Below are 25220 nucleotides of genomic sequence, written 5' to 3' on the forward strand. Positions count from 1 at the left end.
TATATTAGTGAAAACAGATTCATTATTTGTGAGGAAATTTTATGAATTTGACCCAAGACACCAAAGTGTCTGGTATCTTAAATTAACACAGCATTAGTTTTCCATCAGTTATTAATATAAAGGGAATCACTGTATCTAGATAAACTAGGTAGATTTAAATAAAGCTTAAAGGCTTTATCTAGTCAGTTAAATAGACATTATAATTATTAATCTTATGATCATATTTTTGAAAAACTGTCTAACCCCTTATGAACTATTGAATAGTGGAAGGAATTGATGTAAGTAAAGTGGTACAGGGGTACTCGGATGCTGCTTCTTTTGTGAAGGCAGGCCTCCCTCCTCAGTACTGCTGTAAACACTTTGCTGGCACTTAATATTTAATGTCTTGAATTACAGTTATTGGAGTAGCTATCTTATTCTAAAACCTACATTTTTCTTACTCACTTTAAAAATTCTGCTTTCCCCATGGAAGTTCTTCTCTAACTGCGTGTGGAATCGAATTAAAGTGAAGTGAGTACAGGCCTGAGAGTCATGAGCCCTGGTCCAGACACTGAACAGCTGTATCACCTCTAGCAATTTCTCTTATTTTATTTAATCCTCATTATTTAATCTTCATAATCATCAGTCCCACTTTTCAGCAGATGAAACTGAGGCTAGAAGGAGATTGAATGCCATGCCTATGGCACTAGTAAATGGTAGAATCAGGATCTGAACCTACATCCCCAGCAACATCTGATTTCCTCTGGCTTCTCCTGAACTTGCCTTTCAATCAGAACTATTTTCAGAAAGCCCTACTCTAAACTAGAATACTCCTCCCTCCCCAAAGCATTAAAACAGAAACAACATCTATAATTATCAGTACTTGTTACTGTGGGTCCAAGTATTAATACAAGAAGCAAGAAGACCTCAGCAAGACGTGTTGTCATCGCTGTCACAAACTTAATTATTGGGTAGAAAAGTTGAACGTTGCCGCTAAACAGAAGAGGAGTATGAGAGCTTTCTCCGTGAATGTGTGGAAAGAAACCTGGGGTCTCTTTCTGGGTCTGCCTCATGCTTTCTCTGTGGCCTTGGGCAAGTGATTTCAACACTCCTTAGCATCCTGGGGTAAAGTGGGATAGTGACAGACGGTGCCTACTTATTGCACTGCTTTGCCAGGACAACGGATTGTATTGGTCAAGGGCTGTAGATGAGCGGAAGTACAATGTTTTATATGACAAATCGCACTATACCTGGGGCCGGGAAAGTGCAGGGATCCTGGAAAGCAGATGAATCTGTCCTGTTTCCTTAGTTTAAAAAGGGAGGTGGACGGTCACCAGCTCTTCCGGCTCTACCTGCTGAAGTTCTCCTTGAGCCCACGGAGCTGTTGATTGCTTTCACACACCCTAGAAACGCTGGCAAAAATGAATCCACTATCGTTTGGGACAGACGTGGGCCGGCGACAACTCTCTGCTGACATTTGCCATTCTTTCAACACAATGACACACAGTTGTAAGGATCACCAAGATTCCTGCCCTAACTGAGACAGAGCAGCGTCAGTTACTTTTCTTGACTTGGTCTCCGTTCCTCTAAACTGTCGCCTGTCCCCATGCAGATAACTCCTTGCGGAGTTGCTTTCCTCTCCGCGGCTGAGGTGGCAGCGTTCAGCGCCGGCCTTCTCAGTGTATTGTTCATAACTTTGCGTTAAGATTGCTTGGGTTGCAGAATTTTAAATAAAACGATGTGAATTGCTAATGTTTGAGCTGCACTCGTTGAAGCGGGTGGGTCACCCGGGGTCACAGGAGCTTCAAGGTCAGTAGTGGCCTCAGGAGAAAGGCCTCCCCGCAGAGCAGCCCCCTCATTTCTGCTGGTAACGCGCAGGCTGGCCTCCGGGGGCGGGAGCGGGGGGAACCGGGCGGGAGCACCTAGTCCTCCGGGGCGCGAGGAGTCAGTGCGGTTCCGCCCGGGCCCCTCCAGCCCGAGGAGGGGGGTTCACAGCGACAAAGGAAGGGGAGCTCCAGAGAGGCTGCGGGAGGTCGGGGGCTGCGGCGCCCTGGCTGGGGGTCGGCGGCCTGGCACGGAGGGGGCGGAGGGAGGCGGCCGCGCGCTCCGCCCCGCGCCCCGCGCCAGGTCGCCGCGTGTGCACAGTGTTGTGGGCCCGCCGCGCCCCTCCCCTCCCCTCTCCTCTCGTCCGCTCCCCTCCCGTCCGCTCCCCTCCCCTCCCCTCCGCTCCGCTCCGCTCCGCTCCCCTCCCATCCCCTCCCCCTCTGCTCTCCTCCCCTCCCCTCTGCGTCCCTCCCCGCGCCTCCTCCCCGTCCCTCCCCTTGCCGCCGTCCCCTCCCCCGCGGCCCGGAGCGAGCGCCGCGCCAGCGCCACACTGCCCCGCCGCCGAGCGCGACGACACGCCGAACAGGTGGCCGGAGGCTGCGGCGCCGCGCGGGCACAGGCGGGCGAGCCCCGGGCCAGGCGAGGCGAGGCGAGGCGAGGCGAGGCGAGGCGAGGCGAGGGCGGCGGGCGGGGCATGCGAGCCTATCTGGCCCCCGGCCTCGGCCCCTAGCCTCGCGCCCGCGCCGCGCCCCGCGCCCCGCGTACAGCCGCCCCGGCCCGGGGCGCTCCGGCCTCTCCGGCCGCGGTCACCGAGGGGCGCGGGCCGGCCCGCGGCGGCGGCGGCGGCGGCATGAAAGTGACCGTGTGCTTTGGGAGGACCCGGGTGGTCGTGCCGTGTGGGGACGGCCACATGAAAGTTTTCAGCCTCATCCAGCAAGCGGTGACCCGCTACCGGAAGGCCATCGCCAAGGTGAGGGGCCGGGGGCGCAGGCGGGGGCGGACGACTCAGGGGGCGGAGGAGGGGAGGAGGAGCGGGAGGAGGGAAGGCGCCGGGATCAATATGGCGCTTCCTGGAAGGGGAGGAGGAGGCGGAGGCGGGGAAAGGGAGCGCGCGGCGGCCGGCCCGGCCTGCGCCCCCCGCTCGGGCTGCGGGCCGCAAACTTCCGCGCGCCCGGGCCCAGGGCCCCGGCCCCTGCCTCTCCCTCGGGTCCCGGCCGCCGGCGCCCCGAGCCTCCCGGGAGCCGAGCCCGAGCCGCGCCGGGGCGCGCGGAGCGGGGCCGGACGCCTGTTCCCGGCCGCGGGCTGCGGCCCCGGCTCCCCGCCCAGGCCCGCGGGCGGAGGCCGGGCGAGGGAACTTTCCTGGTGGAGCAGAGTTCGCTCCGCGTGCTGCGAGAGTGGCTGGCTCGCTTGTGCCTCTGGGCCCCCGCCGGGCAGTGGGAGCCCCTCGTGAGTGCCAGGCAGGGGTCCCGGGCGGATGGGGGCGCGGCGCGGGGACCGACCCGCTCCCACTGGCTCGCGATCGTCGCTGGAGCCCAGCACCTCGGTGACCGAGAGGCGCCGGAGCACGGCTCCTTGAAGGAGCACAGCCCAGAAATCGGTCACCGAATATCGAGTTTTCCTGCAGGCATGTCGCCGTTGACCTGTCTGCCACGAGCTCCATGTGGAGCCGGGGCCGCGCGCGGCCCGGGCCTGGAGTTGAGTAGCTTTCCCTTTTTCCCTGTGGAGTGATAACATTGTCTCCACTTCGCTGCATTCCTGTACAATGTGTCAGAAGTGAAAAGGCATCTTGTTAAATTGTTTTATCGTCTGTGTCTGTTTGACAACAGCCCACGCCTCCCAAGTTTCTCCCCAGCACCTGAGGATATTTCCTTTGCGGCAGAGTAACGTTTGGTGGAAAGCATGTTCACTTTCAAAATTTCCTTTTTGTCTCCGATCTTGGAGTGGTTTGCGTCCTGTGGGTTTGGGGGGTCGCAGGTGAGAGGGACGGTGGCTTTGTCAAGCCTGATTGAGTGTAGACAGGGTGCTGGGGTGGCATTCTACAAAGTCTCAGAAATTAAGAGGGGAAAAAACCTTTTTACACTGTTGTTTTTAGTATAGAGAAAAATAGCATAAATTTGGCCTTTTAAAGATAATCTTAGGAACGTTTAAGAACCTGACACAATGATGGAAGATGTTGACTTTACTTAACGGCTCTAAAATGTTCTTTACAGTTGGTTGAACTTATTGAAAATCAAATAAAATTAGTGGAAATTGGGCACCTGTTTATCTTGAACCACTGTCAAGGGGGAAAACCCCTCTAAACCCATGTTTAGCATTTTAAAGCACTGTTTATGAATGACAGTTTGTGATTTAAACATTCTATATCAATAAATCAGGTTGCATATGTACTCAGGAAACCAACAAAAAAATCATGCAAGGAAAGAGAAATACAGTAATATATATTCTGCAGTGTGTCCAGGTTCCTGAGTAGGGAGGGGTGATCGACATTTCTTTGCTTACATGCTTAATTTAAAATTTACGTGCTTAAAGTTAGTCATTTACATGCTTAAACATTTACATGCTTAAAATTAGTCATATTTCATTATGCACACGATGCATGTTGGTCGAACAGCTTGTTTGGGAGATACAGATGTAGTTGAGTCATTTGTATGTTCCGCAGAAATTCTTAAGCGTTTGCCATGTCCAAGGCATTTTTCTGGGTGCTGGACATCTGCAGGACCCACTGGCTGCTTGTGGAAATTGGACTGTGAGAATCTAGGAAAGGGGCTCCACAGTCCTCCAAGTGAGGGCGGCCAGCCTTTGGACGGGAGAGTCGTGGTGCGGTGGGGAGAAGACAGGCCTCTGGGGTGTTGGGTAGATGGAGTTGAGAGGTATCGCTGAGAGATCTGGACTTTGTTTTTAGGTATCAGTGGTGGTGGTTTCACAGTGACTGGGGAGCGGGAAAGGAAGCGCAAGTTTTTGCAGGGTGCCTGGGAAGGCACCCCAAGAGGAGCTCAACAGCTGAGTTGTGAAGGGTAGGCATGAGATTGATTACTTTTTCTGGTGGAGAAGGAAGGAAGGAAGGGTGATTCTCAGAGAGTGATGGTATTGTTGGAGTTGGAGATAAATGACTCAGAGATGATTCAGGGGTTTCCAAAATTATTTAAGTTCTCTTTAAGTGCAACTCACAGTTCAGCAGGTAAGTTTTAAAATGGGCTTTGTGGTCTACAAAGTTCAGGCATTGGATCACAAGACTGTTGACTCTCAACTGTGGCAAGAGCTGGAGTTTATTCCAGGTCCATTTGTAGTTTTTCCTCTTAAATGATTAGGTAATGGCTAAGATTAAACTTTAGTCACTCTTCCCATTTCTCCCACCCTGTTTAAAAATGATTATGAAGCAAACACTTATTAACACTTGTTTTAACTTTTATTCTCTTATCTCTTCCTCACCCCTTACTGTTGAATAGAACAAGATAAATTTTGTATGAAGAATTGGGTAACTGGGTAGCTGTAGAGTGGTGTTTGGTTGCTAGGTGACATGTGCCATGATGAACTCCCATCTGGTGGGGAAAAATGGGGGAAGATCATGTTTATGGCTTTGTATAAAAACCAGATAAGCTGGAAAAAAAAAAAAAAAAAAAGAAAAGAAAAAGGAAACAGAAAGAAAGATCCCAAGCCACTAAGACTTTCTCTGCAGAGAGCATTTTGTGGTGTGATGGGGCTAATTTTTTGGCATTATACTTGAGCTGTTTTCAGGTTAAACAGATCAGTTTTTCTGGGCAGTGGAATGGCATGACTTAATATCAGAAATGTCCTCAATAAGCAGATATTTGAAGGCTTACACTTATTCATAGCATTTTTTTTTTTTTTCTCCAGTGAAAAAATAGTTTTCTGTTTATGATCACTGATGGGTGAAAATGCTTTGGCTGTTCTTCTCCATCCACCCATCCTCATCCAGACCGTCTCTAAGGAGGGTGCTCTGCTAGACACTGAGGACCATGTTACATGGACTTTCTGTGTATGTGATCCTTCTTCTCCTACCTGTGGCCTGACTCATCCATGCTCCCCAATGGACACAGGGTGCAGAGCACCAACTGCCGGGACTCTGTAGCGTGGTGACTTGGCTTCTCAGGGCTTTGCCGGCTCCTTCCTAATTCTGAGTGGATTGGGGCTGGCTCTGAGATTTCCCATTTTTCCTGCTGTGCATCCCAGCTCTGGTTAGGAGAAAGATAAGAAAATCTCCATGCTTTTTTTTTTTTTTTAATTGTTAATTTGTTGAAGGGCTACTGTATGCAAAATGTCATGCTCTATGAAGAAATGTAAGGCTGAATTCTTGCACTGCAGAAGAATGTAATTTGGGAGACGGTGAATATATTAAACTATAAATAACAGTAGGCAATAGCATTAATTCGCAACAGGGTGGTACATACAGACAGTAGTTGCTTCTGGATTTCAGAGATGGGAATGGTCATTATGGCCTGGGGGGTTTGCCTTGGGCTTAGTAAGTGGGAAGGCTGGCCTGGATTTAGGACAGTGCTTCCTAACTGGTTAGTGGGGTGACCTCCAAAAGCACCTGCCTGGCCTAGGTGTCCCAGTCTGTAGGGCTTCGGTAGGGTCCAGGCGAGTGAATCTGGAGAGTTGCTGCCATTCTGAGAGGTGGGAGGGAGGGCGTTGCAGGTGAGCATCAGGGCTAGTTTGGCTCCTACGCTGCCTTCCTGTCAGATGGTGGGGCAGGACCAAGCTGAGGAGGACTGGGAACGCTGGGGCAAGACGCTGTTACTTCCTACAGTCTGATGGTCCAGGGAGGACCGGGGTGCTTGGGCAGGACAAGCGCTCCTCTGGGACGAGGACCACCAGGATTGCGTTCATCCACAGAAACACTGCTGATTGCTGAGTAGCGGAGGGAAGATGGGGCTAAAGGCAGAAGTGAGGGTGGGGGGGTGGCTGGAGCCTCTTAGCTCACTGCCACCCCCCCCTGCCGCCCATAGCCCTCTTCTGGCAGGGGGCGCTTTGGATTGGGTTTGGAGACCTAGCTGTTTTCACCGTTGAACCTTGGGCACACCAACCCTACAGAGCCTCGTTTCCTCCTCTCTAAAACGGGTCACTCCCTTGCAGGGTTCACGTGAGTACTGAGGGGATGATGAATGGGAAGCTCCTCAGCACTGCCTCTGGATCCCTAACGGGTTTTACTGGGTGGATGGTTTTACTGCCTGCCAGGCTTTCCCAAGCAGTCTGCTCTTCCTGTTTGGGTTTTTCCTCTCTGCTTAAGAGGAAAGTGTAATTTAATTAAAGAATAGGTAGAAATGGTAATATTTGCCTAAGCAGCACCACAATCAGAGGAGCAAATCTGTGTGTATGTGTGGGTGTGTGTATGTGGCAGGGAACGTAAAAGTTGTGGATATTGGCTTTACCCTAGGTTGCTTTCTGGGCCTGTGGTTTTGGGGCCACTGCTTCTGTCCCTTGAGCATGGAAGAGTTGTGTGAGAGTTATTTAATAGCAATTTGTTGTTATTAAAAAAAAATAACAAATTTATGGGCAGTAACTTTTGAAAATGTGCTTTCCTTTTTTTGGGGGGGAGGAGGACTGTTGATTACTAAAACCGTGTAAATCATGGTTTTTATGACAAATCTTGTGGTTGGTGTGAGATTTCTCGTGAACAGATGGATGACTGCATGTTGTTACACATTCATGAGCTTATTGAAACTTTTAGGAAAATAGATTGTTGCAGAATTTGAATGACCATATTTTTGAATAGTGAAACAAAATAAATTTTATTATTTCATTAACATCTTCCCGTCTTCCCTTTCAGAAAGGAAAAAATAAACAAACATGTCTGAAAGGCTGATCTTTCTAAAATGCAACTCTCCGTGTACTCTTCTGCTTAAGGGCCTCGACACCCGCTTTCCCCAGAGGCCAAGTTCTGCCGCCTCAGCAGGGCCTGTCCCTTGCAGGACCCCTCTTGCCTCCAGCCTCTCCCTCCCCAGACCCCCTACCCCGTCCCTACCCACTTGGCCTTGCTTGCACTTTCCTGTCTTTGCTCTGGCATTTTCTGTTTCTCCCACCTGGACCATTTGCTCTCTTCCTGTCTGCTCATGTCTGGAGCCTCAGCTCAGTTCAGGCTGGCCCTGCACCCCAAGGCGGCCTGAGGTTCTCCCCGCGGGGCACTTGTCTCAGGAGCTTCCCGCACTGACCTGGAGGAACGTGCTTTGCTGTGGGTGCTTCGGTGTGTTTGTTTCGGAACAGAATTGTGCCCCTTCTCCTCCAGGTGAGGTGCTTGAAGGTGATGGCCCTGCCTCGGTCTTACCTGTACGGCCGGTATCTGCCACGTAGTCATCTTACAAGTTGAGTAGATACGAAGTTGAGAACAAATACACGACACGTATTCTCACACAAAAAGTGCACTTTTGCTTCGGAGACTGTGTAATTTTAAGGACTTTAAGGTTTGGTATGTTTGGCACATTAGCACAAAGAGATTGTAATTGCAACTCAGATTTAGTGTGATTTTGGAGTATCTGAAAGTTATTCTTTCGTGTCGGCTGTTTTCAGGGAGTTTGGTCCTTCTTCAGCCCGAGCAGAGGGGTCGTCCTGGGGTTTGCGTGGGGCCTGGTTCAAGGCAGGTGGCCAGGGCAGTGCAGGAATCTGGCCCCGAAACACACCTATGCTGGGTCTGGCGCTTCTAAAACTGTTAGCTGGGATCCGTGGGTAAGTGCCAGGAGTAAACAGAAATGTTTAGGATCTGAGATTCACAGGGAGAGTCTGGCGATGGGAGGTGCTTCTTGGCTCACGGTGAACGCCGGTGAATTGGGCGCGCGGAGGTAGGGTTCAAAGCCCCATTTGCACAGAATCTCCAGCTGTCCTTTGAGGCTTGTACCTCCCTGTAGAGCTGGATGCGGGCAGGTGATGGCAAACACTTGAAAGATGAACAGAGCCTTCTGCATTTTTTCAAGGATGGAAAGAAATATGTACAATTGGTCCAGGAAGGTGCTTTCCACAAGTAGAGGTGCTTTTCCAGGGGGTGGAGGTGGGTGGCTAGGCCCACACAGGGCGCTTTCCTCCTGCTCGGCCACTCACGCAGCAGTGCTAGCTGCCACCAAGGTCAAGGTCAATGGCAGTAGAGCAGGGGCCCAGGAAATTTATACATTTTACCGATTTTTGGTATCTTTTCTGTTTTACATGGAAAATAGAAAAATCTTTATGAAAAGAAATGCAGAGTTCTGTGAACGTAGTAGAAAGGTGATTATTTTTTGTCTTTTAGTCATTATTTTATCCTGTTGAAATTTTTTTTCCATTTGGAAGGATTATGTAAAAATGCCTTTCCTTCATGGCTCTGTGTCTTCCTGTGTCTGACCTGCCATCTTTATGTGGTTCTATTACTTTTGTTTATTCTTTTTTCCTCCATCAACTCATATTGGAACTTAGAAATAAAATTTCCAGCTTCATTCCAAGTGACTTGAAATGTGAATTATTTAGTTTTTTTCTCTCAGAAATAGCTCATACACACATACACACACGAGAAATGAAAACACATGTCTACACAAAAAACATGTACATAAATGTTCATGGCAACATTATTCATAACAGCCAAAAAATAGAACAAGCCAAGTGTTCAACTGAACAAAATGTGGTATATCCATACATAAGAATATTATTAAGCCGCAAAAATTAAGTTAGGATACATGCCTCGCTATAGATGCACCTTGCAAACATTATTCTATGTGAAGGAAGCCAGTCATAAAGACCCACATATTGTATGAGTCAATATATACAAAATGACCAAAGTAGGCAAATCTATAGATATAGAAAGTAGAGTAGTGGTCGCCAGGGCTTGGGGGTTGAGGGTAATGGTGAGTGACTCTTTATGGGGATGGGGTTGGTCTTTGGGGTGATGAAAATGTTCTAAATTTAGATAGTGGTAATGGTTGTATGCCTCTGTGAATAGACTAAACATCATGGAATTGTACACTTTAAATGGGTGAATTTTATGGAATACTATTATGTCTCAGTAAAGATGTTAAAAGAATAGACTACATAAGCCACTATGAACAAAGCTCCATTTTTATGTATTTTGTAGTTCTGAGAGTCCCATAAAACATGTTTTTCTGTGTCAGAGATACTCAAAAACCTCAAACGAAGACTGGCTGTTTTTAGGAGTTTTCCATACAATGTGTGAACTGGCTTTCTCAAGCCTGCCTACTCTCTCCTGGTGCTGTCTGCTAAGCCCCCGACTGCTGAGGCACCGAGTCTCCTGTTCCCCCCTTTAAAGGCTTCACCAACTAACCGTTCACCTGTTCTGCCTTGTTCTCCCTCAGCCAGAGATTCCTTCCTCCCCAGCTCACCAGCTGCCCTGGCAGTTGATTCGGATGCCCTAAAATGTCCATTGTGGAAGAGCTTCTCCAGGTTTTGGTTTAGGACAGTAGTTTTGAGCTTTGGCAAATCTCACAAGCTCTGTGAGCGCCAGTTTTCCCATCCTCATCTTCCCATATTCAGAAGTTCTGGGCTGGGCTCCTGATGTCTGTTTCCCCGTGACAGCCACCCCGAGTCTGCGTGGTTGGTTGTCTGCCTGTGGGACCAGGAGGCATGAGTGGTGTGCGGTGGCGTTTCAGAGGCGCAGACAGGGTAGATCTCTACTCCATCCACCCTCCCTGTGAGAATGTTTTACTTCCCTTACTTTGAAATGATGGGCTTGGCCCCCAGGTCAAACATACACTGTTTGAAAGTTAGTATGTATTTCGCCTGGACTGTCCCTCAGAATTCCTTACTGTCCCAAGATAAGTATCTTTTAAAATAAAATTACATGGTCAGAAGTAACTTAATAAGACTATTCATTTTGTGAAGCGAAACTGAACGTGTGCTTCTGCATGGTTCTAAATGGATGGTATATGTGTACATATACATGCACATATATGTTCATGAACTTGGTATTTCTATGGTGGTATAAATTTAAGTGGTTTTAGAGCTGACAGGTCGATATTATTCCCACTTTTAATGTTCTTTAATATACAGAAACAGTAAGACTTAATTTTTTGGAACCCAGGTTTATTTTTTTCTGGTGTGTAGTTTTTCTTGTTATTGTATTGCATCCCTGTATGATAGGGTTTATGTTTCTGAAAAGGCCTCTTTGAGATATTCTACAGTAAAAAATCAATGTTTCCTTCTCAATGTTTATTTCAGAAAACAAGTCACTGTATATCAAAAACCTAAAATTGCTAAATACTGAAAATATGTGGTATTAACAGATGAAAAACACAAAAAAGAGAGTGCCATTTCTGTGTAAGTGGTTGATATGAGAATGGGATTTTTTGTTCTAGTTCTTTTAAGTATACAGTAAAAACTGGGAAAGTTTTTTCATGTTCGTGTTTTAATTTTTTTCTAAATCTAATATTGAATCCAGAATTCAAAAACCATTTCCCAGTGACCACACAAAGGCATTTAAGATGTATCATTTGTAATTCTGAAATCCAGTGTGCAAAGTCATATGTGAATAATAGTTAGCCAGGTTCCTGCCCAGCAGGGTTATACTCTAACCTGAGATCCTCTCTTCCCAGCCAGCAGCACCTGCAGAAGAAGGGGGTGGAATGTGCAGGATATTGGTTCCTGGTGTACCACCGCACAGGATATGACTAATCACAAATCCATGAAAGTTGAGTGTAGGATTTGGAATCTTTACCACTTTGTTAGAGATCTGGAAAAAACCTTTCAGACAAATCAAGAGGATCTCTAAGTGAAAGTGCCTCATTTGGATTGATAACTCTTTAGACAACTGCATCTGGAAGATGGTGGCATTTCAGCATTTGTACTGCCTGAGGAATATGAAATGAGTCATATTTTCAATTATGAAGGCACATACTATCAGGGATATTTTTTTCAAGGAAACCTGGAAAGCTGATAAAACCCTGAACTTTTTACGGTGGAGTCAGTTTTATCTTTTGTATTTTATGACCCACTTGTTAAAAACACAGATGTTTGCAAAAACACAATTAGCTGGAAGTGGAAAGTTTGGTGGTGGGTGTTTTTTTCCTCCTAGGAGGCAGGCACATCAGTGTGACACACTCTGGGCCAGGATTCAGAAGAGCAGATTGCATCATTTGTGTGTCTGAGAGCAAGAACGGCAACTTCTGTAAGCCCAGGATCCTTGGCTTCTAATACCACGTCCTTCATGGGATTGTTGTGAGGGTATGAAGAGAGAATGTAGAAAAGCATTGTAGGAAGTAAAACGGAGTAAATGTGAACTGTACTGTTCTTTCGTTTTTGCTAAGAATGGTTGCCAGTGACTAAGGCTCACTTGAGTAAATGCTTCTAAATTGTTTCTTCTCATCCTCCTTAGAATTGCTCTAGATGTGGGAAATTGAATGTTTGGTAAAAAAAGTTCTCCCTTAAAAAAGTCTCGAAAACTTTCTTCTGCAGTTTGAGAAATAAAATCCCAGTGACATTGATTTAGATGCTCCAAAGATGTCCATAGTGGAAGAGCTTTTCTAGTTTTTGGTTTTGGCCCCAGTAGTTTTGAACTTTGGCAAGTCCCACCAGCTCTGTGAGCCTTAGTTTTCTCATCTGTAATTTGGGAATGTTTTCTTTTGTTGGCAGTAATGAAGATCAAGGGATTTAATGTAGATAATCCCCCTGCCATATTATAGACTCTTAGTCAATTTTAGATCTTTTTCTTTGTCTCAAGTTTTACACATAGATTAGGCACACTTTTAATGGCTAATTCATAAAGTCAACTTGATTTTTATTTGATGTATGATACCAGTTGTCATTTTTCAAGATGATTTGGTAAAGAGTTACTACTTTCTTAAAAGTACTATAGAAATTCCAGTTTTAGTATTTACTAATAAATCAATTGGAAATAGGGAAAAAGAATGTTCTGATAACCCAGTAGTTAAAACTGGTTCTTTTACAGATCAAGAAGTGTGTTTGTCTATCTTAACTGTGTTGCTTTTTCTACCACTAGCCCTTGTTATTTTCCAAAATAATTGTGGCTGCCATACTGCTAGATGGATGGAGATTATGGAAAATTTCTTTGCTGTATTTACAATATTTTAAAAGGCATTGGTTACACATTTTCCATTAAGAAATGTTTTGAAACTTGGAAAGAGTAAAACTAGAAATTGTAAATACTATTGATATTTATAAAATGCACAGATGTTTTAAAGACCTTTAGCATTTAATTAATTACTAATAGTAGTTCTGAGAATACCCTGGAGCTCAAAGAGATAATCTGAGTTATAAAATAAAATGGGAAAGTCGACATTTTTTTTTATTAAATTTTTGTATTTTATTTATTTTTTTATACAGCAGATTCTTATTAGTTATCCATTTTATACATATTAGTGTATATATGTCAATCCCAATCTCCCAATTCATCACACCACCACCCGAAAGTCGACATTTTTTGACCCCTCTAATCCTTTATTATATAAGCCTCTATAATTCACATGCCCATAACACTTCTTTACTCCTCTGGATCTTTAAGATGGTGATTCTGGGCAGCTACATCAGCAGTCAGTGAACACAGAGCATCTTTTGCTTGGGTAGGTAGTTGTAAGGGTTGGCAGATTGATGTGACTTGTAATTCCTTAGTTCAGCTAAAGGCACCCAATGCCAGTCACCTGAAGGCTTCACCCAAGAAGAATTGACCTATTTGTCATCCTGAACCCGGGAGTGGTATCCGGAAAGCCTGCTCTGGGTGTGGCCGTGCTACTCTGTCAGTCTTGCCAAGTCATCACAACTTAGCTGGCTTTGTGCTCAAGGGGACCACCTCTTCTCATATACCTCTTCCCCACCGCAAGATTGAGAGTCGTCTTCCTCTCTTTGAGGACTTTAAACCTCTTATTAATTAAAGGAATGCTTCCTCCCTCTCTGCATGTTCTTAGGGAAGTTGCTAGGTAGTGACTAAAACAATAAAGCTTATCTAGTTGTGCAACACCCATATTTTGACTTTGATCCCTTCCCGTATTTGTTTGTAAACACCCTGTCTTGTGAGTGCATTTGAAACCCAAAGCTTTTGTTTCAAATACAGGACATGAAAAAGAGATACAGCAGCATGGACGATTGGAATTTATACATATCTTTTCCATTCACAATTTCCTGTGTTTTTGTGCTTTGTAATGAAAGTGATGAATGGTGCTTTCAAAACCTTTCCAGAATACCCCAGCATTTTATAACAAAACTGTAGAGAAGTAACTGGGAGAGTTCCCCCCCACCCCAGCTTTATTGAAGTATAATTGACAAATAAAATTGTTGCATATTTAAAGCGTACAGCATGATTTGATACATGTATACATTGTGCAGACTTTCCCCCGCATGGAGTTAACTAACACATCCATCACCTCGCATATACCTTTCTTTATGCTTGCTGAGAACATTTAAGTTTTACTCTTTTACCTGGGAGAGTTTTAGATCTGCTTTGATAGGTGGTTGGCGTGGGATTTTAATCTAAAGCAGAGGAGTTTTTGGTCCTGGGCTGTCTTTCCACCTACGAGGAGGGAGTCTGCTTCCTCTGTAGATTCAGGGGAGTAGTATTTTCAGGTCAGTCTTTGCTTTTGGTGTCAATAAGCTTTTTAGGTCAGGATGGATGATCGAAAGCTCTTGCACAAGAGGTGCTGTATCAAGGGCATTATTTATCTGCCTATCAGGTTGGAGAGCTGCTGAGAAAGTACCTTTAACAGTGATCCCCATCACGTCTTCTCAGTCCCAATTCACTGAGGAGTTTCTGACAGGCAGGAGGGGAACCAGGACACAGTGGTATCGGGAAATAGAAGCAGTGATACCCTTATTATCAAGAGTCATGGTTAGCGCTTTGGGACATTTTGTGCATCAGGCCCTAAGTGCTGGGCTTGTGCTCCCAGTGTATTCCTTAATCCCTTGGAGTGGTAGTGATGCAACTCCGTGTTTACGGGTGAGGACGCTTGGGCTAAAATGGATTAAGAAAGTGGCAAAAAGTTGTACATCTGATGTGACCCCTCTGTCTGGAGAGTCTGTGCTGTTCCAGAAGAAAGAGTAAACAGTGCCCATCAGAGAAGACAGGTGGTTTTCTGACCTGGGTTTCCTTGAGTGGCTCATGCGCATAAGGAAGAAGTGCGCCTTCAGGATGACGGAGTGGGTTGGGTCAAGGAGGCTCCTGTGTGCTTGGCTAGATGTCGAAGCGCCTTGCTGCTCAGGTGTGGTCTGTGGACCAGCAACGCTGGCTTTGCTTGGAAGCTTGTTAGAAATAGAGAATCATGGATCCCATCCCAGACTCTCTCAGAGTCTGCATTTTGGCCAGATCCCCAGATGGTTCCAGAGCAGTTGCTCTCAACCCTGGCTGCAGGGTTTTAAGAACCAGATGCCCAGTCTCCCCACGAGCCACGGGAATCAGATCTCCAGGCCGGGGTGGATACTTATATTGCTACGAAGCTCCTTGGGTGTTCTCTGTGCCGCCAGGGTGGAGAACCTCTGGTTTAGAGCAGCCTCCAGGCCTTTTGGGGTTGTTGTGTTATGTGACCTGGGACCTGCCGCCTTGTAGCTCTGCATGGAAATTTCCAGAACACAAGTTGAGAGGATCAGCCAGGGTGCTCACAGGCTGGTCACTTAAGTGACAATGGCCCAATCTGTACATTTTCATTTCTTTTGAAGTCACTCACTTCTTTTATTTTTAAAAATTTTTATTTTATATTGGAGTATAGTTGATTAACAATGTTGTGTTAGTTTCCAGGTGTACAGCAAAGTGATTCAATTATATGTATACAAGCATCTGTTCTTTTTCAAAATGAAGTCACTCACTTTAATGACTGTTAATTTTTGAGTTTTATTTGTGGACACAGTTGACAGCACCCGTATTAAGTGTTCCTTAGGTTTTAGGCGTTAACTCTTAAGGATGTCTAGTCTGAGTTTAATAACATAAATGAATTAAAGGGTCCAGGAGGAGCCGTAAAAAGACAGCACGTGGGATAGAAATGCGGCGGGAAAGGAAAGGTCATATTGAGTAAAATATGCGAGTTTCGGTGTGAGTCACATGATGTCCTCTGGGTGCCTGTGATGTGTAGAGACAGGACAACTAAGGTTTTTGGTTTTGGGTAAAGCGGGCTTGTGAGCAGTGGACTGAAGGCTCATTTTGCTGGAGTTTCTTTTCTAGCTTGCTTGTGGCTGAGCCTCCTGTGTAGGAGAGAAGGCATGCCTCACTGGGCCAGCGGGGCGTCCCTCTCACACACTTCCACACTCAGCTTGTTGGAATATTCCCGTCGAACAGTCCGCATCCCCACACCAGGGAGTGAGGGCAAACGTGTGTCTCTGGCCCGCGTCCTCGGGAACCTGAACATGGGTCAGAGGATGTGCCTGCCCGGATCCGTTTTATTAACTTCGACACGGCATGATTGTTTTTGTTTTTCCTGGCATCATGGCTCGTTGTACCCTACATTTTTATACGTTTCCTCTGTTACTCGAAGTAGGGAAAAGAGGACATATGACCAGCTGTCATTCTTTTTTTAAAAAATTTATTTATTTATTTTTGGCTGTGTTGGGTCTTCGTTGCTGCGCACGGGCTTTCTCTAGTTATGGCGAGCGGGGGCTACTCTTCGTTGCGGTGCGCGGGCTTCTCATTGCGGTGTCTTCTCTTGTTGCAGAGCACGGGCTCTAGGCATGCGGGCTTCAGTAGTTGTGGCTCACAGGCTCCAGAGCGCAGGCTCAGTAATTGTGGCTCACGGGCTTAGTTGCTCTGCGGCATGTGGGATCTTCCCGGACCACGGCTCGAACCCGTGTCCCCTGCATTGGCAGGTAGAGGCTTAACCACTGTGCCACCAGGGGAGCACCCAGCTGTCATTCTTCACATGGAATTTGCCAGCCGACCTTCATTTGGATCGTTTGCACGTAGGGCTGAGCTCCCGTGTTGCGGTGCAGGAAAGACCCAGCACAGGGCTCACTGGCAAGAGGTGATTAAGACAGGACATCATTTCCGCAAGGGAGCTTTCAGAGCTGCAAAGTGCAGTTCTCGGTAATAACATTTAAAACATTGTCTTCAAAGATGCTGCAGTTATAAGAACTTACCAGTACTGAATTTTACAGACCTGTTAGAAATTACTTTAGTTAAAGGCGTAATGTGTCTGGGAGCCGTGCCCATGTGAGAATGTTTTTCTTATTCAGCAGTTTCAAATACCACTGAACCATAAGTTGGTTAGTAAAAATGTTGCTTGAAAATTTGTTTGTCTAGGTATTGCTGCTTAACAAACCACCCAGAACTTCATGGCTTAAATCAACAACTAAGTATGTCACATGATTTAGTGGGTCAGGGTTTGGGCAGGGCTCAGCCCAGTGGTTCTTCTGCTTCACTTGGGGTTACTCAGGGGTATTCAGCTGGCAGGTGATCTGGTCTGGGGGGACCTAGATGGTTGCATTCACATGTCTGGTGCTGCTGGGGGTGGTAGAAGCTTGGGGTTCACTGGGACTGTTGACCAGAGCATCTTGTCATTTCGTCTCCAGCATGGAGGGCTCAGGGCTCTTGGAGTCAGGAGAGGAAGCTGTCACTCTCTAAAGACCTAGACCTGGAAGCCAGCACAGAATCATTATCCCTGTCTTCTCTGTGCCAAACCGGTCACTAAGCAGCCCAGATTCCTGGGCAGGGGATGCTGGCTGCACTTCTCAAAGCCAGGAGTGTCCAGGAACTTGTGAACTTGTGACCATCTTTATTCTGCTGTCAGTGTAGGTGTGTGTGTGTGTGTGTGTGTGTGTTGCATGTAACATCAAACATTTAGTCTTTTTATTGTTTTGTGTCATGTTTTAAAATTCTCCTTTTCTTGATCTGGGCACAGTAATAAAATGTATGTCCTGAGCCTTCAAGGCTGTAAACCTAAGAAGTAGTTGGAGTTCTTACTTCATGAGTCCAAAGACCTGACAGCTTTTCCAGGCTGTACTGCAGAAAGAGATAATGATAATAACACCTTAGGTTTATGTGGCATCTTCTCTAAGAGGTTCAAAGTGGCTGGGCCACTCATGATTCCTTTACTGGAATGTCCTGTGAGATAAATTAGCCACATACCCTCAAGTTCATGTGCCGATGAGGAAATGAAGTAATTCCATCAGCCTGCTAATGAACAGTATTCAGAATGCAGCTCTTCCAATGTTCCACATACTGATTAGAACTTGAGTATGAGTTTACCTTTCTTAGATAGGATTCTGGAAAATGGTGGAAACTGGCTTTTGAACAACTGGTAATATTTTGAATTATATGCTGTTTGCCAAAAAGTGTCATGTTTAAAAAAGAGTTAGTTATTTTTCTAATGTGGATTTTTTGGGGGTGGAAGCTTATGGGTATTGCATCACTGGGGTGTTATTCATTATAATGAGTTAAATTCTCTGTGCTCAGCAGAGACAGGCAGACGGTAGATGAGGTGAAGGTGGCTGTCCCCTCGTGAGTGTGTGTTGTGGACTGAGTGTGGCCTTGGAAGTGGGAGACCCTTGTCCCCTGTGGTGTCCATTCCTGAGTCCTCCCATCGTGGGAGCCTCTCCTTGTGATTATGGGCGATTAAGTGGAGTTTTCAAGGGTGGTTTAACGATATGTTAAGCTCATTTTATTCATGCTGTTGAGTGCCTAACCTTTGGGTAATATGCAGCTCCACCATAATGATCTAAATGTGGTATTGCTTACATTCATTCGGTTTTGCTTAAAATGAGACACTTTACATATAATTGATAGGTATCAGGCTTTGGGAATAAAGCTCTCCAGACACCACTTGTTAAGAGCATCTCCTGGTTCATGACCTCCGCGCCCCCCATGTGTGGTGACCCACCCTGCATGTTCCCAGCAGGGAAGCTCCCCAAGGACAGCTTTCATCACAACACTCTCCAGCACAGGGAAGTCCATGGGGTCAGCAGGGCCTCCCAGGTAAAAACAACATATATCGGCCTGAAAAAGGCCCCCTGCCTGCCTTTCGCCTTGATCTCTCACCACCTCGCTTCACTCTGCCCGTCATGACAGAACGGACTCTCGTGTTTCCCCAAAGTTGTGCTGTTTCCCGGTTCCCTGGCCTGGAGTCCTCTTGCCTTCGTTTCCCCTCTCACCTTGGTCCTCCCATTGTTTCCTCTGTACTGTTGCCAGAGCTGTAAGCTGTGCCTTTCTGCTCTGATAGATATAGGGGCTCCCCGTTGCCCCAGGACAGTCTCCCTCCCACACCCCCAGGGGGCATCAAGGCTCTGCCCTGGCCTCGGCTTCTCCTCGCCTGGCACCACGTGCAACTGCCCGGGCCCTGCGGGGCCATCTCTGCCATGGCCCTAGGCACGGCCCCAAAGGTGTCCTCCCTCCGCCCCCCAAACCCAGAGAGATCCAAAAATAGACACATCGAGTTACAGGGCTATAAAACATAACTAATGCAAACATGTTCTTTTTGAAAGGAAGTTACCCCAATAATTTCAACTGTTATTACATTAAAAAAAAATTTATGTATTTATTTATTTTTGGCTGCGTTGGGTCTTCTTTGTTGCGCGTGGGCTTTCTCTAGTTGCAGAGAGCTGGGGCTACTCTTTGTTGCAGTGCGCAGGCTTCTCATTGCGGTGGCTTCTCTTGTTGTGGAGCACAGGCTCTAGGCGCGCGGGCTTCAGTGGTTGCAGCACGCGGGCTCAGTAGTTGTGGCTCGCGGGCTCTAGAGCGCAGGCTCAGTAGTTGTGGTGCACGGGCTTAGTTGCTCCGCGGCATGTGGGATCTTTCCGGACCAGGGCTCGAACCCATGTCCCCTGCATTGGCAGGCGGATTCTTAACCACTGTGCCACCAGGGAAGTCCCTATTACATGTTTTATTACTTGTGAATAATTAGAAGAGGATGCACTTTTAAGAGACCATACGCTGATACCATCAAGAAGGATTTCTTGCATGTTCCTTCTGCATTGTGGTGCTGGTTCCAGCAGCCCACCTCCACGAGGAATCCGTGGTGCTGTCCGCCCTCCCCTGCTGACAGCCGTGGCTTGATACGCTGGATTTACTGCGCTCAGATGTTACCGTAAAGATTACGGGTGGATATGCACGTTCCAGGGGGTGGATGACTTTTCCATAAAGTGGATAAAAGAGGGGGAAGTGTGTCCTTTGTGGAAAAACAGGGTCCTTGGAAACTGCATGACAACTATGACTAAAGCTGGAGGTAATTAAGAAATATTCCTCTGGCGGCAAGGAGCCACTTTTTTTTTTTTTTTTTTAATAATTAAACCTGAATGAATATTAAGATGTGTTTTTTTGCATTTGCTTTGCTCTGAGGAGTGGAGTCTGTGAAGCACTGATAGTGGGAGAACAGGTGCTGCTGTATTAATGACAATTTTTGAATCGAGTGAGGAAAGTGAGCTGGCAGCCTGAGCTGGGTATTTGAAATGTTCATCTTTCCTTACTTGGGAGAATTGGCAAGACCTTCCGGACTCCGTTCTGTCATCACCGATCTCCTCAGCCTCGGTGTTGGGCAGAGCAGGAGGTCCATGCAGAGTGAGTGGTGCACAGGCACCTTCCGTGGATCGGGACATTTACGTGATGGGTCAGGGGCAGTTAGATGATGGATGGGTCAGGGACAGTTAGATGATGGATGGATCAGGGGCAGTTAGATGATGGGTCAGGGGCAGTTAGACCATGGGTCAGGGGCAGTTAGATGATGGATGGGTCAGGGGCAGTTAGATGATGGATGGATCAGGGGCAGTTAGATGATGGGTCGGGGCTGTTAGAGATGGGTCAGGGGCAGCTAGATGATGGGTCAGGGGCAGTTAGATGATGGATGGGTCAGGGGCAGTTAGATGATGGGTCGGGGCTGTTAGAGATGGGTCAGGGGCAGCTAGATGATGGGTCGGGGCAGTTAGATGATGGATGGGTCAGGGGCAGTTAGATGATGGGTCGGGGCTGTTAGAGATGGGTCAGGGGCAGCTAGATGATGGGTCAGGGGCAGTTAGATGATGGGTCAGGGGCAGTTAGACGAAGCTGCCAAAGCAGGAGGTGAAGGAGCAGTCCACGTGTAGCCCAGGGCAGCTTGGATCTGCTGCCCTTGAGTGAGTCTCGGTCAGGTCAGAGTGCCAGCTCCCCGGGAGGTGCCGAGGGCCCCTGACGGGGTGAGGCGAAGGATGAAGTGCGCTGACCCGTCCCTCAGTCCCGTCTCTTCCCAGGAAGGCTGGAGCCCCACTGGGCTCCCGGCCCACCTTCCTGAGGGGGGTGCCGGCCCCTGTCCCTGCTCCGGGGCGCAGGCTGCGGCCCACGGCGGGCTCGGGGGCTCGGGGGCTCGGGGGCTCGGGGGCTTGGGGGCTTGGCGGGCATTGGTTCGGGGTGTCAGGGCCGCCCAGGCTGAGCTCAGGGTACTCTGGCCTGGCAGGTGGTCTCCTGCGTGACAGCTGCTCACTCAGAGGTGCAGGAGACTGCAAAGTGACAGTGTCCGTGTGGCTGGATTTAGGAATGGTCATCAAGGAAAAAAATTGTGTTTTGTATTTTGTGTTGTGTAACTGAACCGAGGAAGAGCGTGTTAGAGGTGAGTTAGGCCCTCAGTTTGCTTTCTTTCTCCCAGTGGGATGATTTTCTATTTTATGATGCTCTCAAGCTATCAACCACAGTGTGTGCGTCTGTGTGTGGCCTGTGTCCACGTGTGTCCGTGTATCTGTGAGCACCACGTATGTGTGTCTGTGCGGGAGGCTGGGATGGAGGGTGGTAACTGCACTGAGTTCTCTAGAGAAAGACACAGGACGTAGTTTACAGTCCTAGGCTGGCTTTTGGTGTCTCCCAGGGAATAAAAGAAATGCAGTCAGGGGGCTTCCCTGGTGGCGCAGTGGTTGAGAATCTGCCTGCTAAATGCAGGGGACACCGGTTCGAGCCCTGGTCTGGGAAGATCCCACATGCCACGGAGCAGCTGGGCCCGTGAGCCGCAACTACTGAGCCTGCGTGTCTGGAGCCTGTGCCCCGCAACGGGAGGGGCCGCGATAGTGAAAGGCCCGCGCACCGCGATGAAGAGCGGTCCCCGCACCGCGATGAAGAGTGGCCCCCACTTGCCGCAACTAGAGAAAGCCCTCGCACGAACCTAAGACCCAACACAGCCAAAAATAAAATAAATAAATAAATAAAGTAGCTATAAAAAAAATTGTAGTAGGTTTCTAACTAGAAAAAAAAAAAAAAAAGAAATGCAGTCAGTTTTTGTATGGTTCATTAAATCTTTAAAAATCCATTTATACTGGGGTACATTGCTGGAATATTTAGAAACCAATTTACAGAAAGCTTCATTTTTTTTTTTTTCAGTTTGTTTGTATTAACTCAGCTGTAACTTGATTTTTCCTGCTTCATTTGCAAACCTCTCATTTACGTGCAAGTGCTGCATCGCACGCACGCTGGTTCTGCACCGCGCGGAGCCTCTGAGGCTCGTCTCTGCCGCTCAGCCCACCTGTGTGGGTGCTCTGTGCTCTCGCCTGTGAAGCCCTTTCAGCATCTTCTCCCCCCTTGTTCATGCATCAGCATCATTACTGTGTCTGCCTCCTTGGGGATCTGACTGATTGGTAAATTAGTGCCGGCAGAGGAAGTGGAAGACAATGCACAAGTGTGTTATTTAAACAAACACTCTACAATTTATTTTATTGGATTTTGGCCTTTGAATGAGAGCACCACAAGTAATCCTATTACAGTCTAGAAACTGCTTGCTCACACCAGATTACAGGCTTCAGAGTGTGTTGCTGTGCCTTTGCAAGCACATAAGTCTTTAATAAATGAGGCAATTTCCAGATTCATCAATAATTAACCAGGAATATGACAAGTTTTATCCCAACCCAAGCTGCAGAGTGTTTGAGACAATCTGCCTCTGCAGATGAGATCTCTCTGTAGCTCATGGTTCAGCTTCTGGGAACGCAGGATTCTTCCTCAGAGGTGCTGGTTTGAGCGGGTGTGATGAATGTTTTCTTGAAAAATGTTAAGCATTAATTGTTTACAAGAGCATAAATACTTATTATAGGGAATTTGGAATATGCAGATGATTTTGTAGAACATAATAAGTCACCTACAGTCTCGCCAGAATAATCTAAAATTTGAGTATTTCTTTCCAGTCTGAATTTCTGTGTGTTTGTGTGTATGTAAATACAGATGCTTTTTAAAAACAGTTGAAATCATGATGTATGATTGTTCCTTCTTCGTTTACTTGATGTGTTCACATTTTCCCATATCTTTTTTTTTTGACTGCGCTGTACGGCATGCGGGATCTTAGTTTCCTGACTAGGGATCGAACCCGCGCCCCCTGCAGTGGAAGAGTGGAGTCTTAACCACTGGACCGCCAGGGAAGTCCTTCCCTTGTCTTTTAAAAATTGTCATAATAAATTTTAAAGGCTATATAGTATTTCACTGTGTGGATATATATTTATCTAACTATTTGCCTAGTGTTGGAAATTCGTTGCCCTATTTTTCACCATTTAAAAATATTGTAACAATCAGCGCGTAAAATTTGGCCTATGGTTTGGATTATTTATTTAAATTAGGTGTATAAGTTTTTTGGGGGTAGCAAGTCATGAACTTTTTTAAGGCTCTCAGTTTATGCATTTTGCCAGTTTGCTCTCCAGAAGTTGTGCCAGTGCACACATGGCCAGCCTGGGAGGTTCTTCCCGCCTCTGCCAGGGAGACCTCCTGGGTCAGTGGGTGACGCACTCACACTCACAGCTGTGGGCCCCTGGGCCCAGGAATGAGGTCTGCAGCCTCATTTTGATCGTCTGTTAGCTGGGCTGTAATACCTGCACCTTCTCTTTGCAGATTGAATGAGAGACACGTATGTAAAGGGTGTGTCCATGAGCTTGTCTGCTGTAGGCATCTGGTGCTTGGTCGTTGTGGAGGAGGTGACTGATCTTATGTGCAGGGTTTAGATTCTTCCATGTTACTGGAGCAGGGCGGTGGCTTGGGAGATGAGAGGTAACCACAGCAACTCGTCCCCCTCTTTCAGGGAGACACACGAAGTGCTTCTCCGAACTGGGATTCTGTGTAAAACAGTTTGACAACCAATGTTTCATATTAAAAAAATAAAACAAACCAAAGCAGCTTTTTCTCCTGAGGATGCTATGTGAGTGGAATGCGAAGGTGTCCTTGTGTGTAGATAATTTCCCACCCTTCCACACGGCCCCCCTGCGGTGCTTAGTCAGTGCACGTCAGGTGCCCCTCTGCCCTGTGCTTTGGGTGTGGGATGACATTTTCTACAACTTTCCTGCTAGCCTGACTGGGTTATGGCTGTGAAGTCTGTCTTTCCTCCACTTTAAGACTTACACGTTTCCTTTGCCTCTGTGGTCTTCAAGGATTCCTTCTATCTTGCCTGAGATACAAACATGCCAAGTATCTGCACGATTGTTCATCCTGCTGCTCACCTGCTCCCAGACCTTACTTAGATCAGTTGTAAAGCACATCTGGTCTTAGAAGTTCTCTGACAATTCTTATCTGCCCACTCACCTTCTCACTGAGGTGAGTTATCTGAGCAACACTCCGTCTTCTGTTCTGATTCTGCTGCTGGAATTATAAATGTTTCATCTGTTTCTTTTGAGTGTGTCACGTCTTCCCATGATATGGGAAGAATGTGTGCTTGTTACTCTTGCGTTTGGATTAGTCTGTACTGCTTCAGTACTCTTCATATGAACTGGGTTTTATCTTTGTATTCTTGAGGTGTGTAACAGATTTATAAGGATTTGTGTTAAGTTTCCTAGGATTGAAAAAGTTGGGAAAGACCCAGTAGTTTTTCAGTTACTTGACTCTGAGATGGATGTGGTGCTAGTTTTTAGACTAACTGCTTTTGAGAGCTTTTTACAAGCCTTGCAGCTGGGTGTCCCACTTTTGGGTGTTTGAACCCCCTGAAATAATTATGCACAGTAGTCGCTTTTTCACTGAAGTCTGCGTGACATCTTTGAACTTCTGAAAACAAATTTATGCGTACGTATTGGAAAAGAAATAGACATAGGACCCTAAAACCCATTTTTAAGTTTTTAATGTGGCAGTGAGTGTCAGAAATGGGTAGATTTTAGGCGGATCTTTCGGGCGTGTTATCTGAATGGGGTTGGATCGGCTGTCCTGCGCCGTCAGACCCTGGCAGGTGCCTCTTTCCTTTATAATCCCTAGATGTAACGAGATGCCTCTGACTGTAGTTACTTCTCACTGCCATTCATAAAACTGCTGGTCAGTCCTCCCGGGTGGCAGTGGCGGTTGCAGTGCCTTTCAGACTGTCAGAGGACGTCTGCCATCCCCTCGTAGCCCACTTGCCCTTCCCTTGCGAGGCTCACACCGCTCAGACCAGTGGGGTGCTGTTTGTTGACTTGGGCTCTTCCAGCATCGAATGCTCTGCCATCCCTTGGCCGTGTTTAGTCAGTGATTATGGGTCAGAGCTATGGCCAGAACCAAAAATAGTTGCCAGAGTCAGTTGGATTATCCCAAGCTGCTATCGGAGTATGGATTTCAAAGTGCAGAATTAAGGAAATAAGGAGAAACCTGTTAAAAATCATGGATTTAGTTGTCTGGG

At 47.0% G+C, this 25220-nt stretch overlaps 1 protein-coding gene across 25 annotated transcripts in view; it reads left to right on the forward strand.

Moving 5' to 3' along the window:
* Positions 1-2297: 2297 nt before the first annotated feature.
* The window catches only part of PARD3 (par-3 family cell polarity regulator), a 625186-nt gene continuing 602263 nt past the window's right edge, over positions 2298-25220 (forward strand). For 7 of the 25 annotated variants that reach the window (XM_082385255.1, XM_082385273.1, XM_082385259.1 and 4 more), the window contains exon 1: positions 2299-2773. In XM_082385255.1, coding sequence (XP_082241381.1) covers positions 2654-2773 — 120 coding nt within the window. In that variant the 5' untranslated portion in view covers positions 2299-2653. Of the gene's footprint in view, positions 2774-25220 lie in introns of all 25 variants that reach the window. The other 18 variants (XM_082385251.1, XM_082385274.1, XM_082385262.1 and 15 more) reach the window with 5 other exon arrangements.

Source organism: Balaenoptera borealis (genome assembly GCF_965194805.1).
Source record: "Balaenoptera borealis genome assembly, chromosome: 3".
NCBI lineage: Eukaryota > Metazoa > Chordata > Mammalia > Artiodactyla > Balaenopteridae > Balaenoptera > Balaenoptera borealis.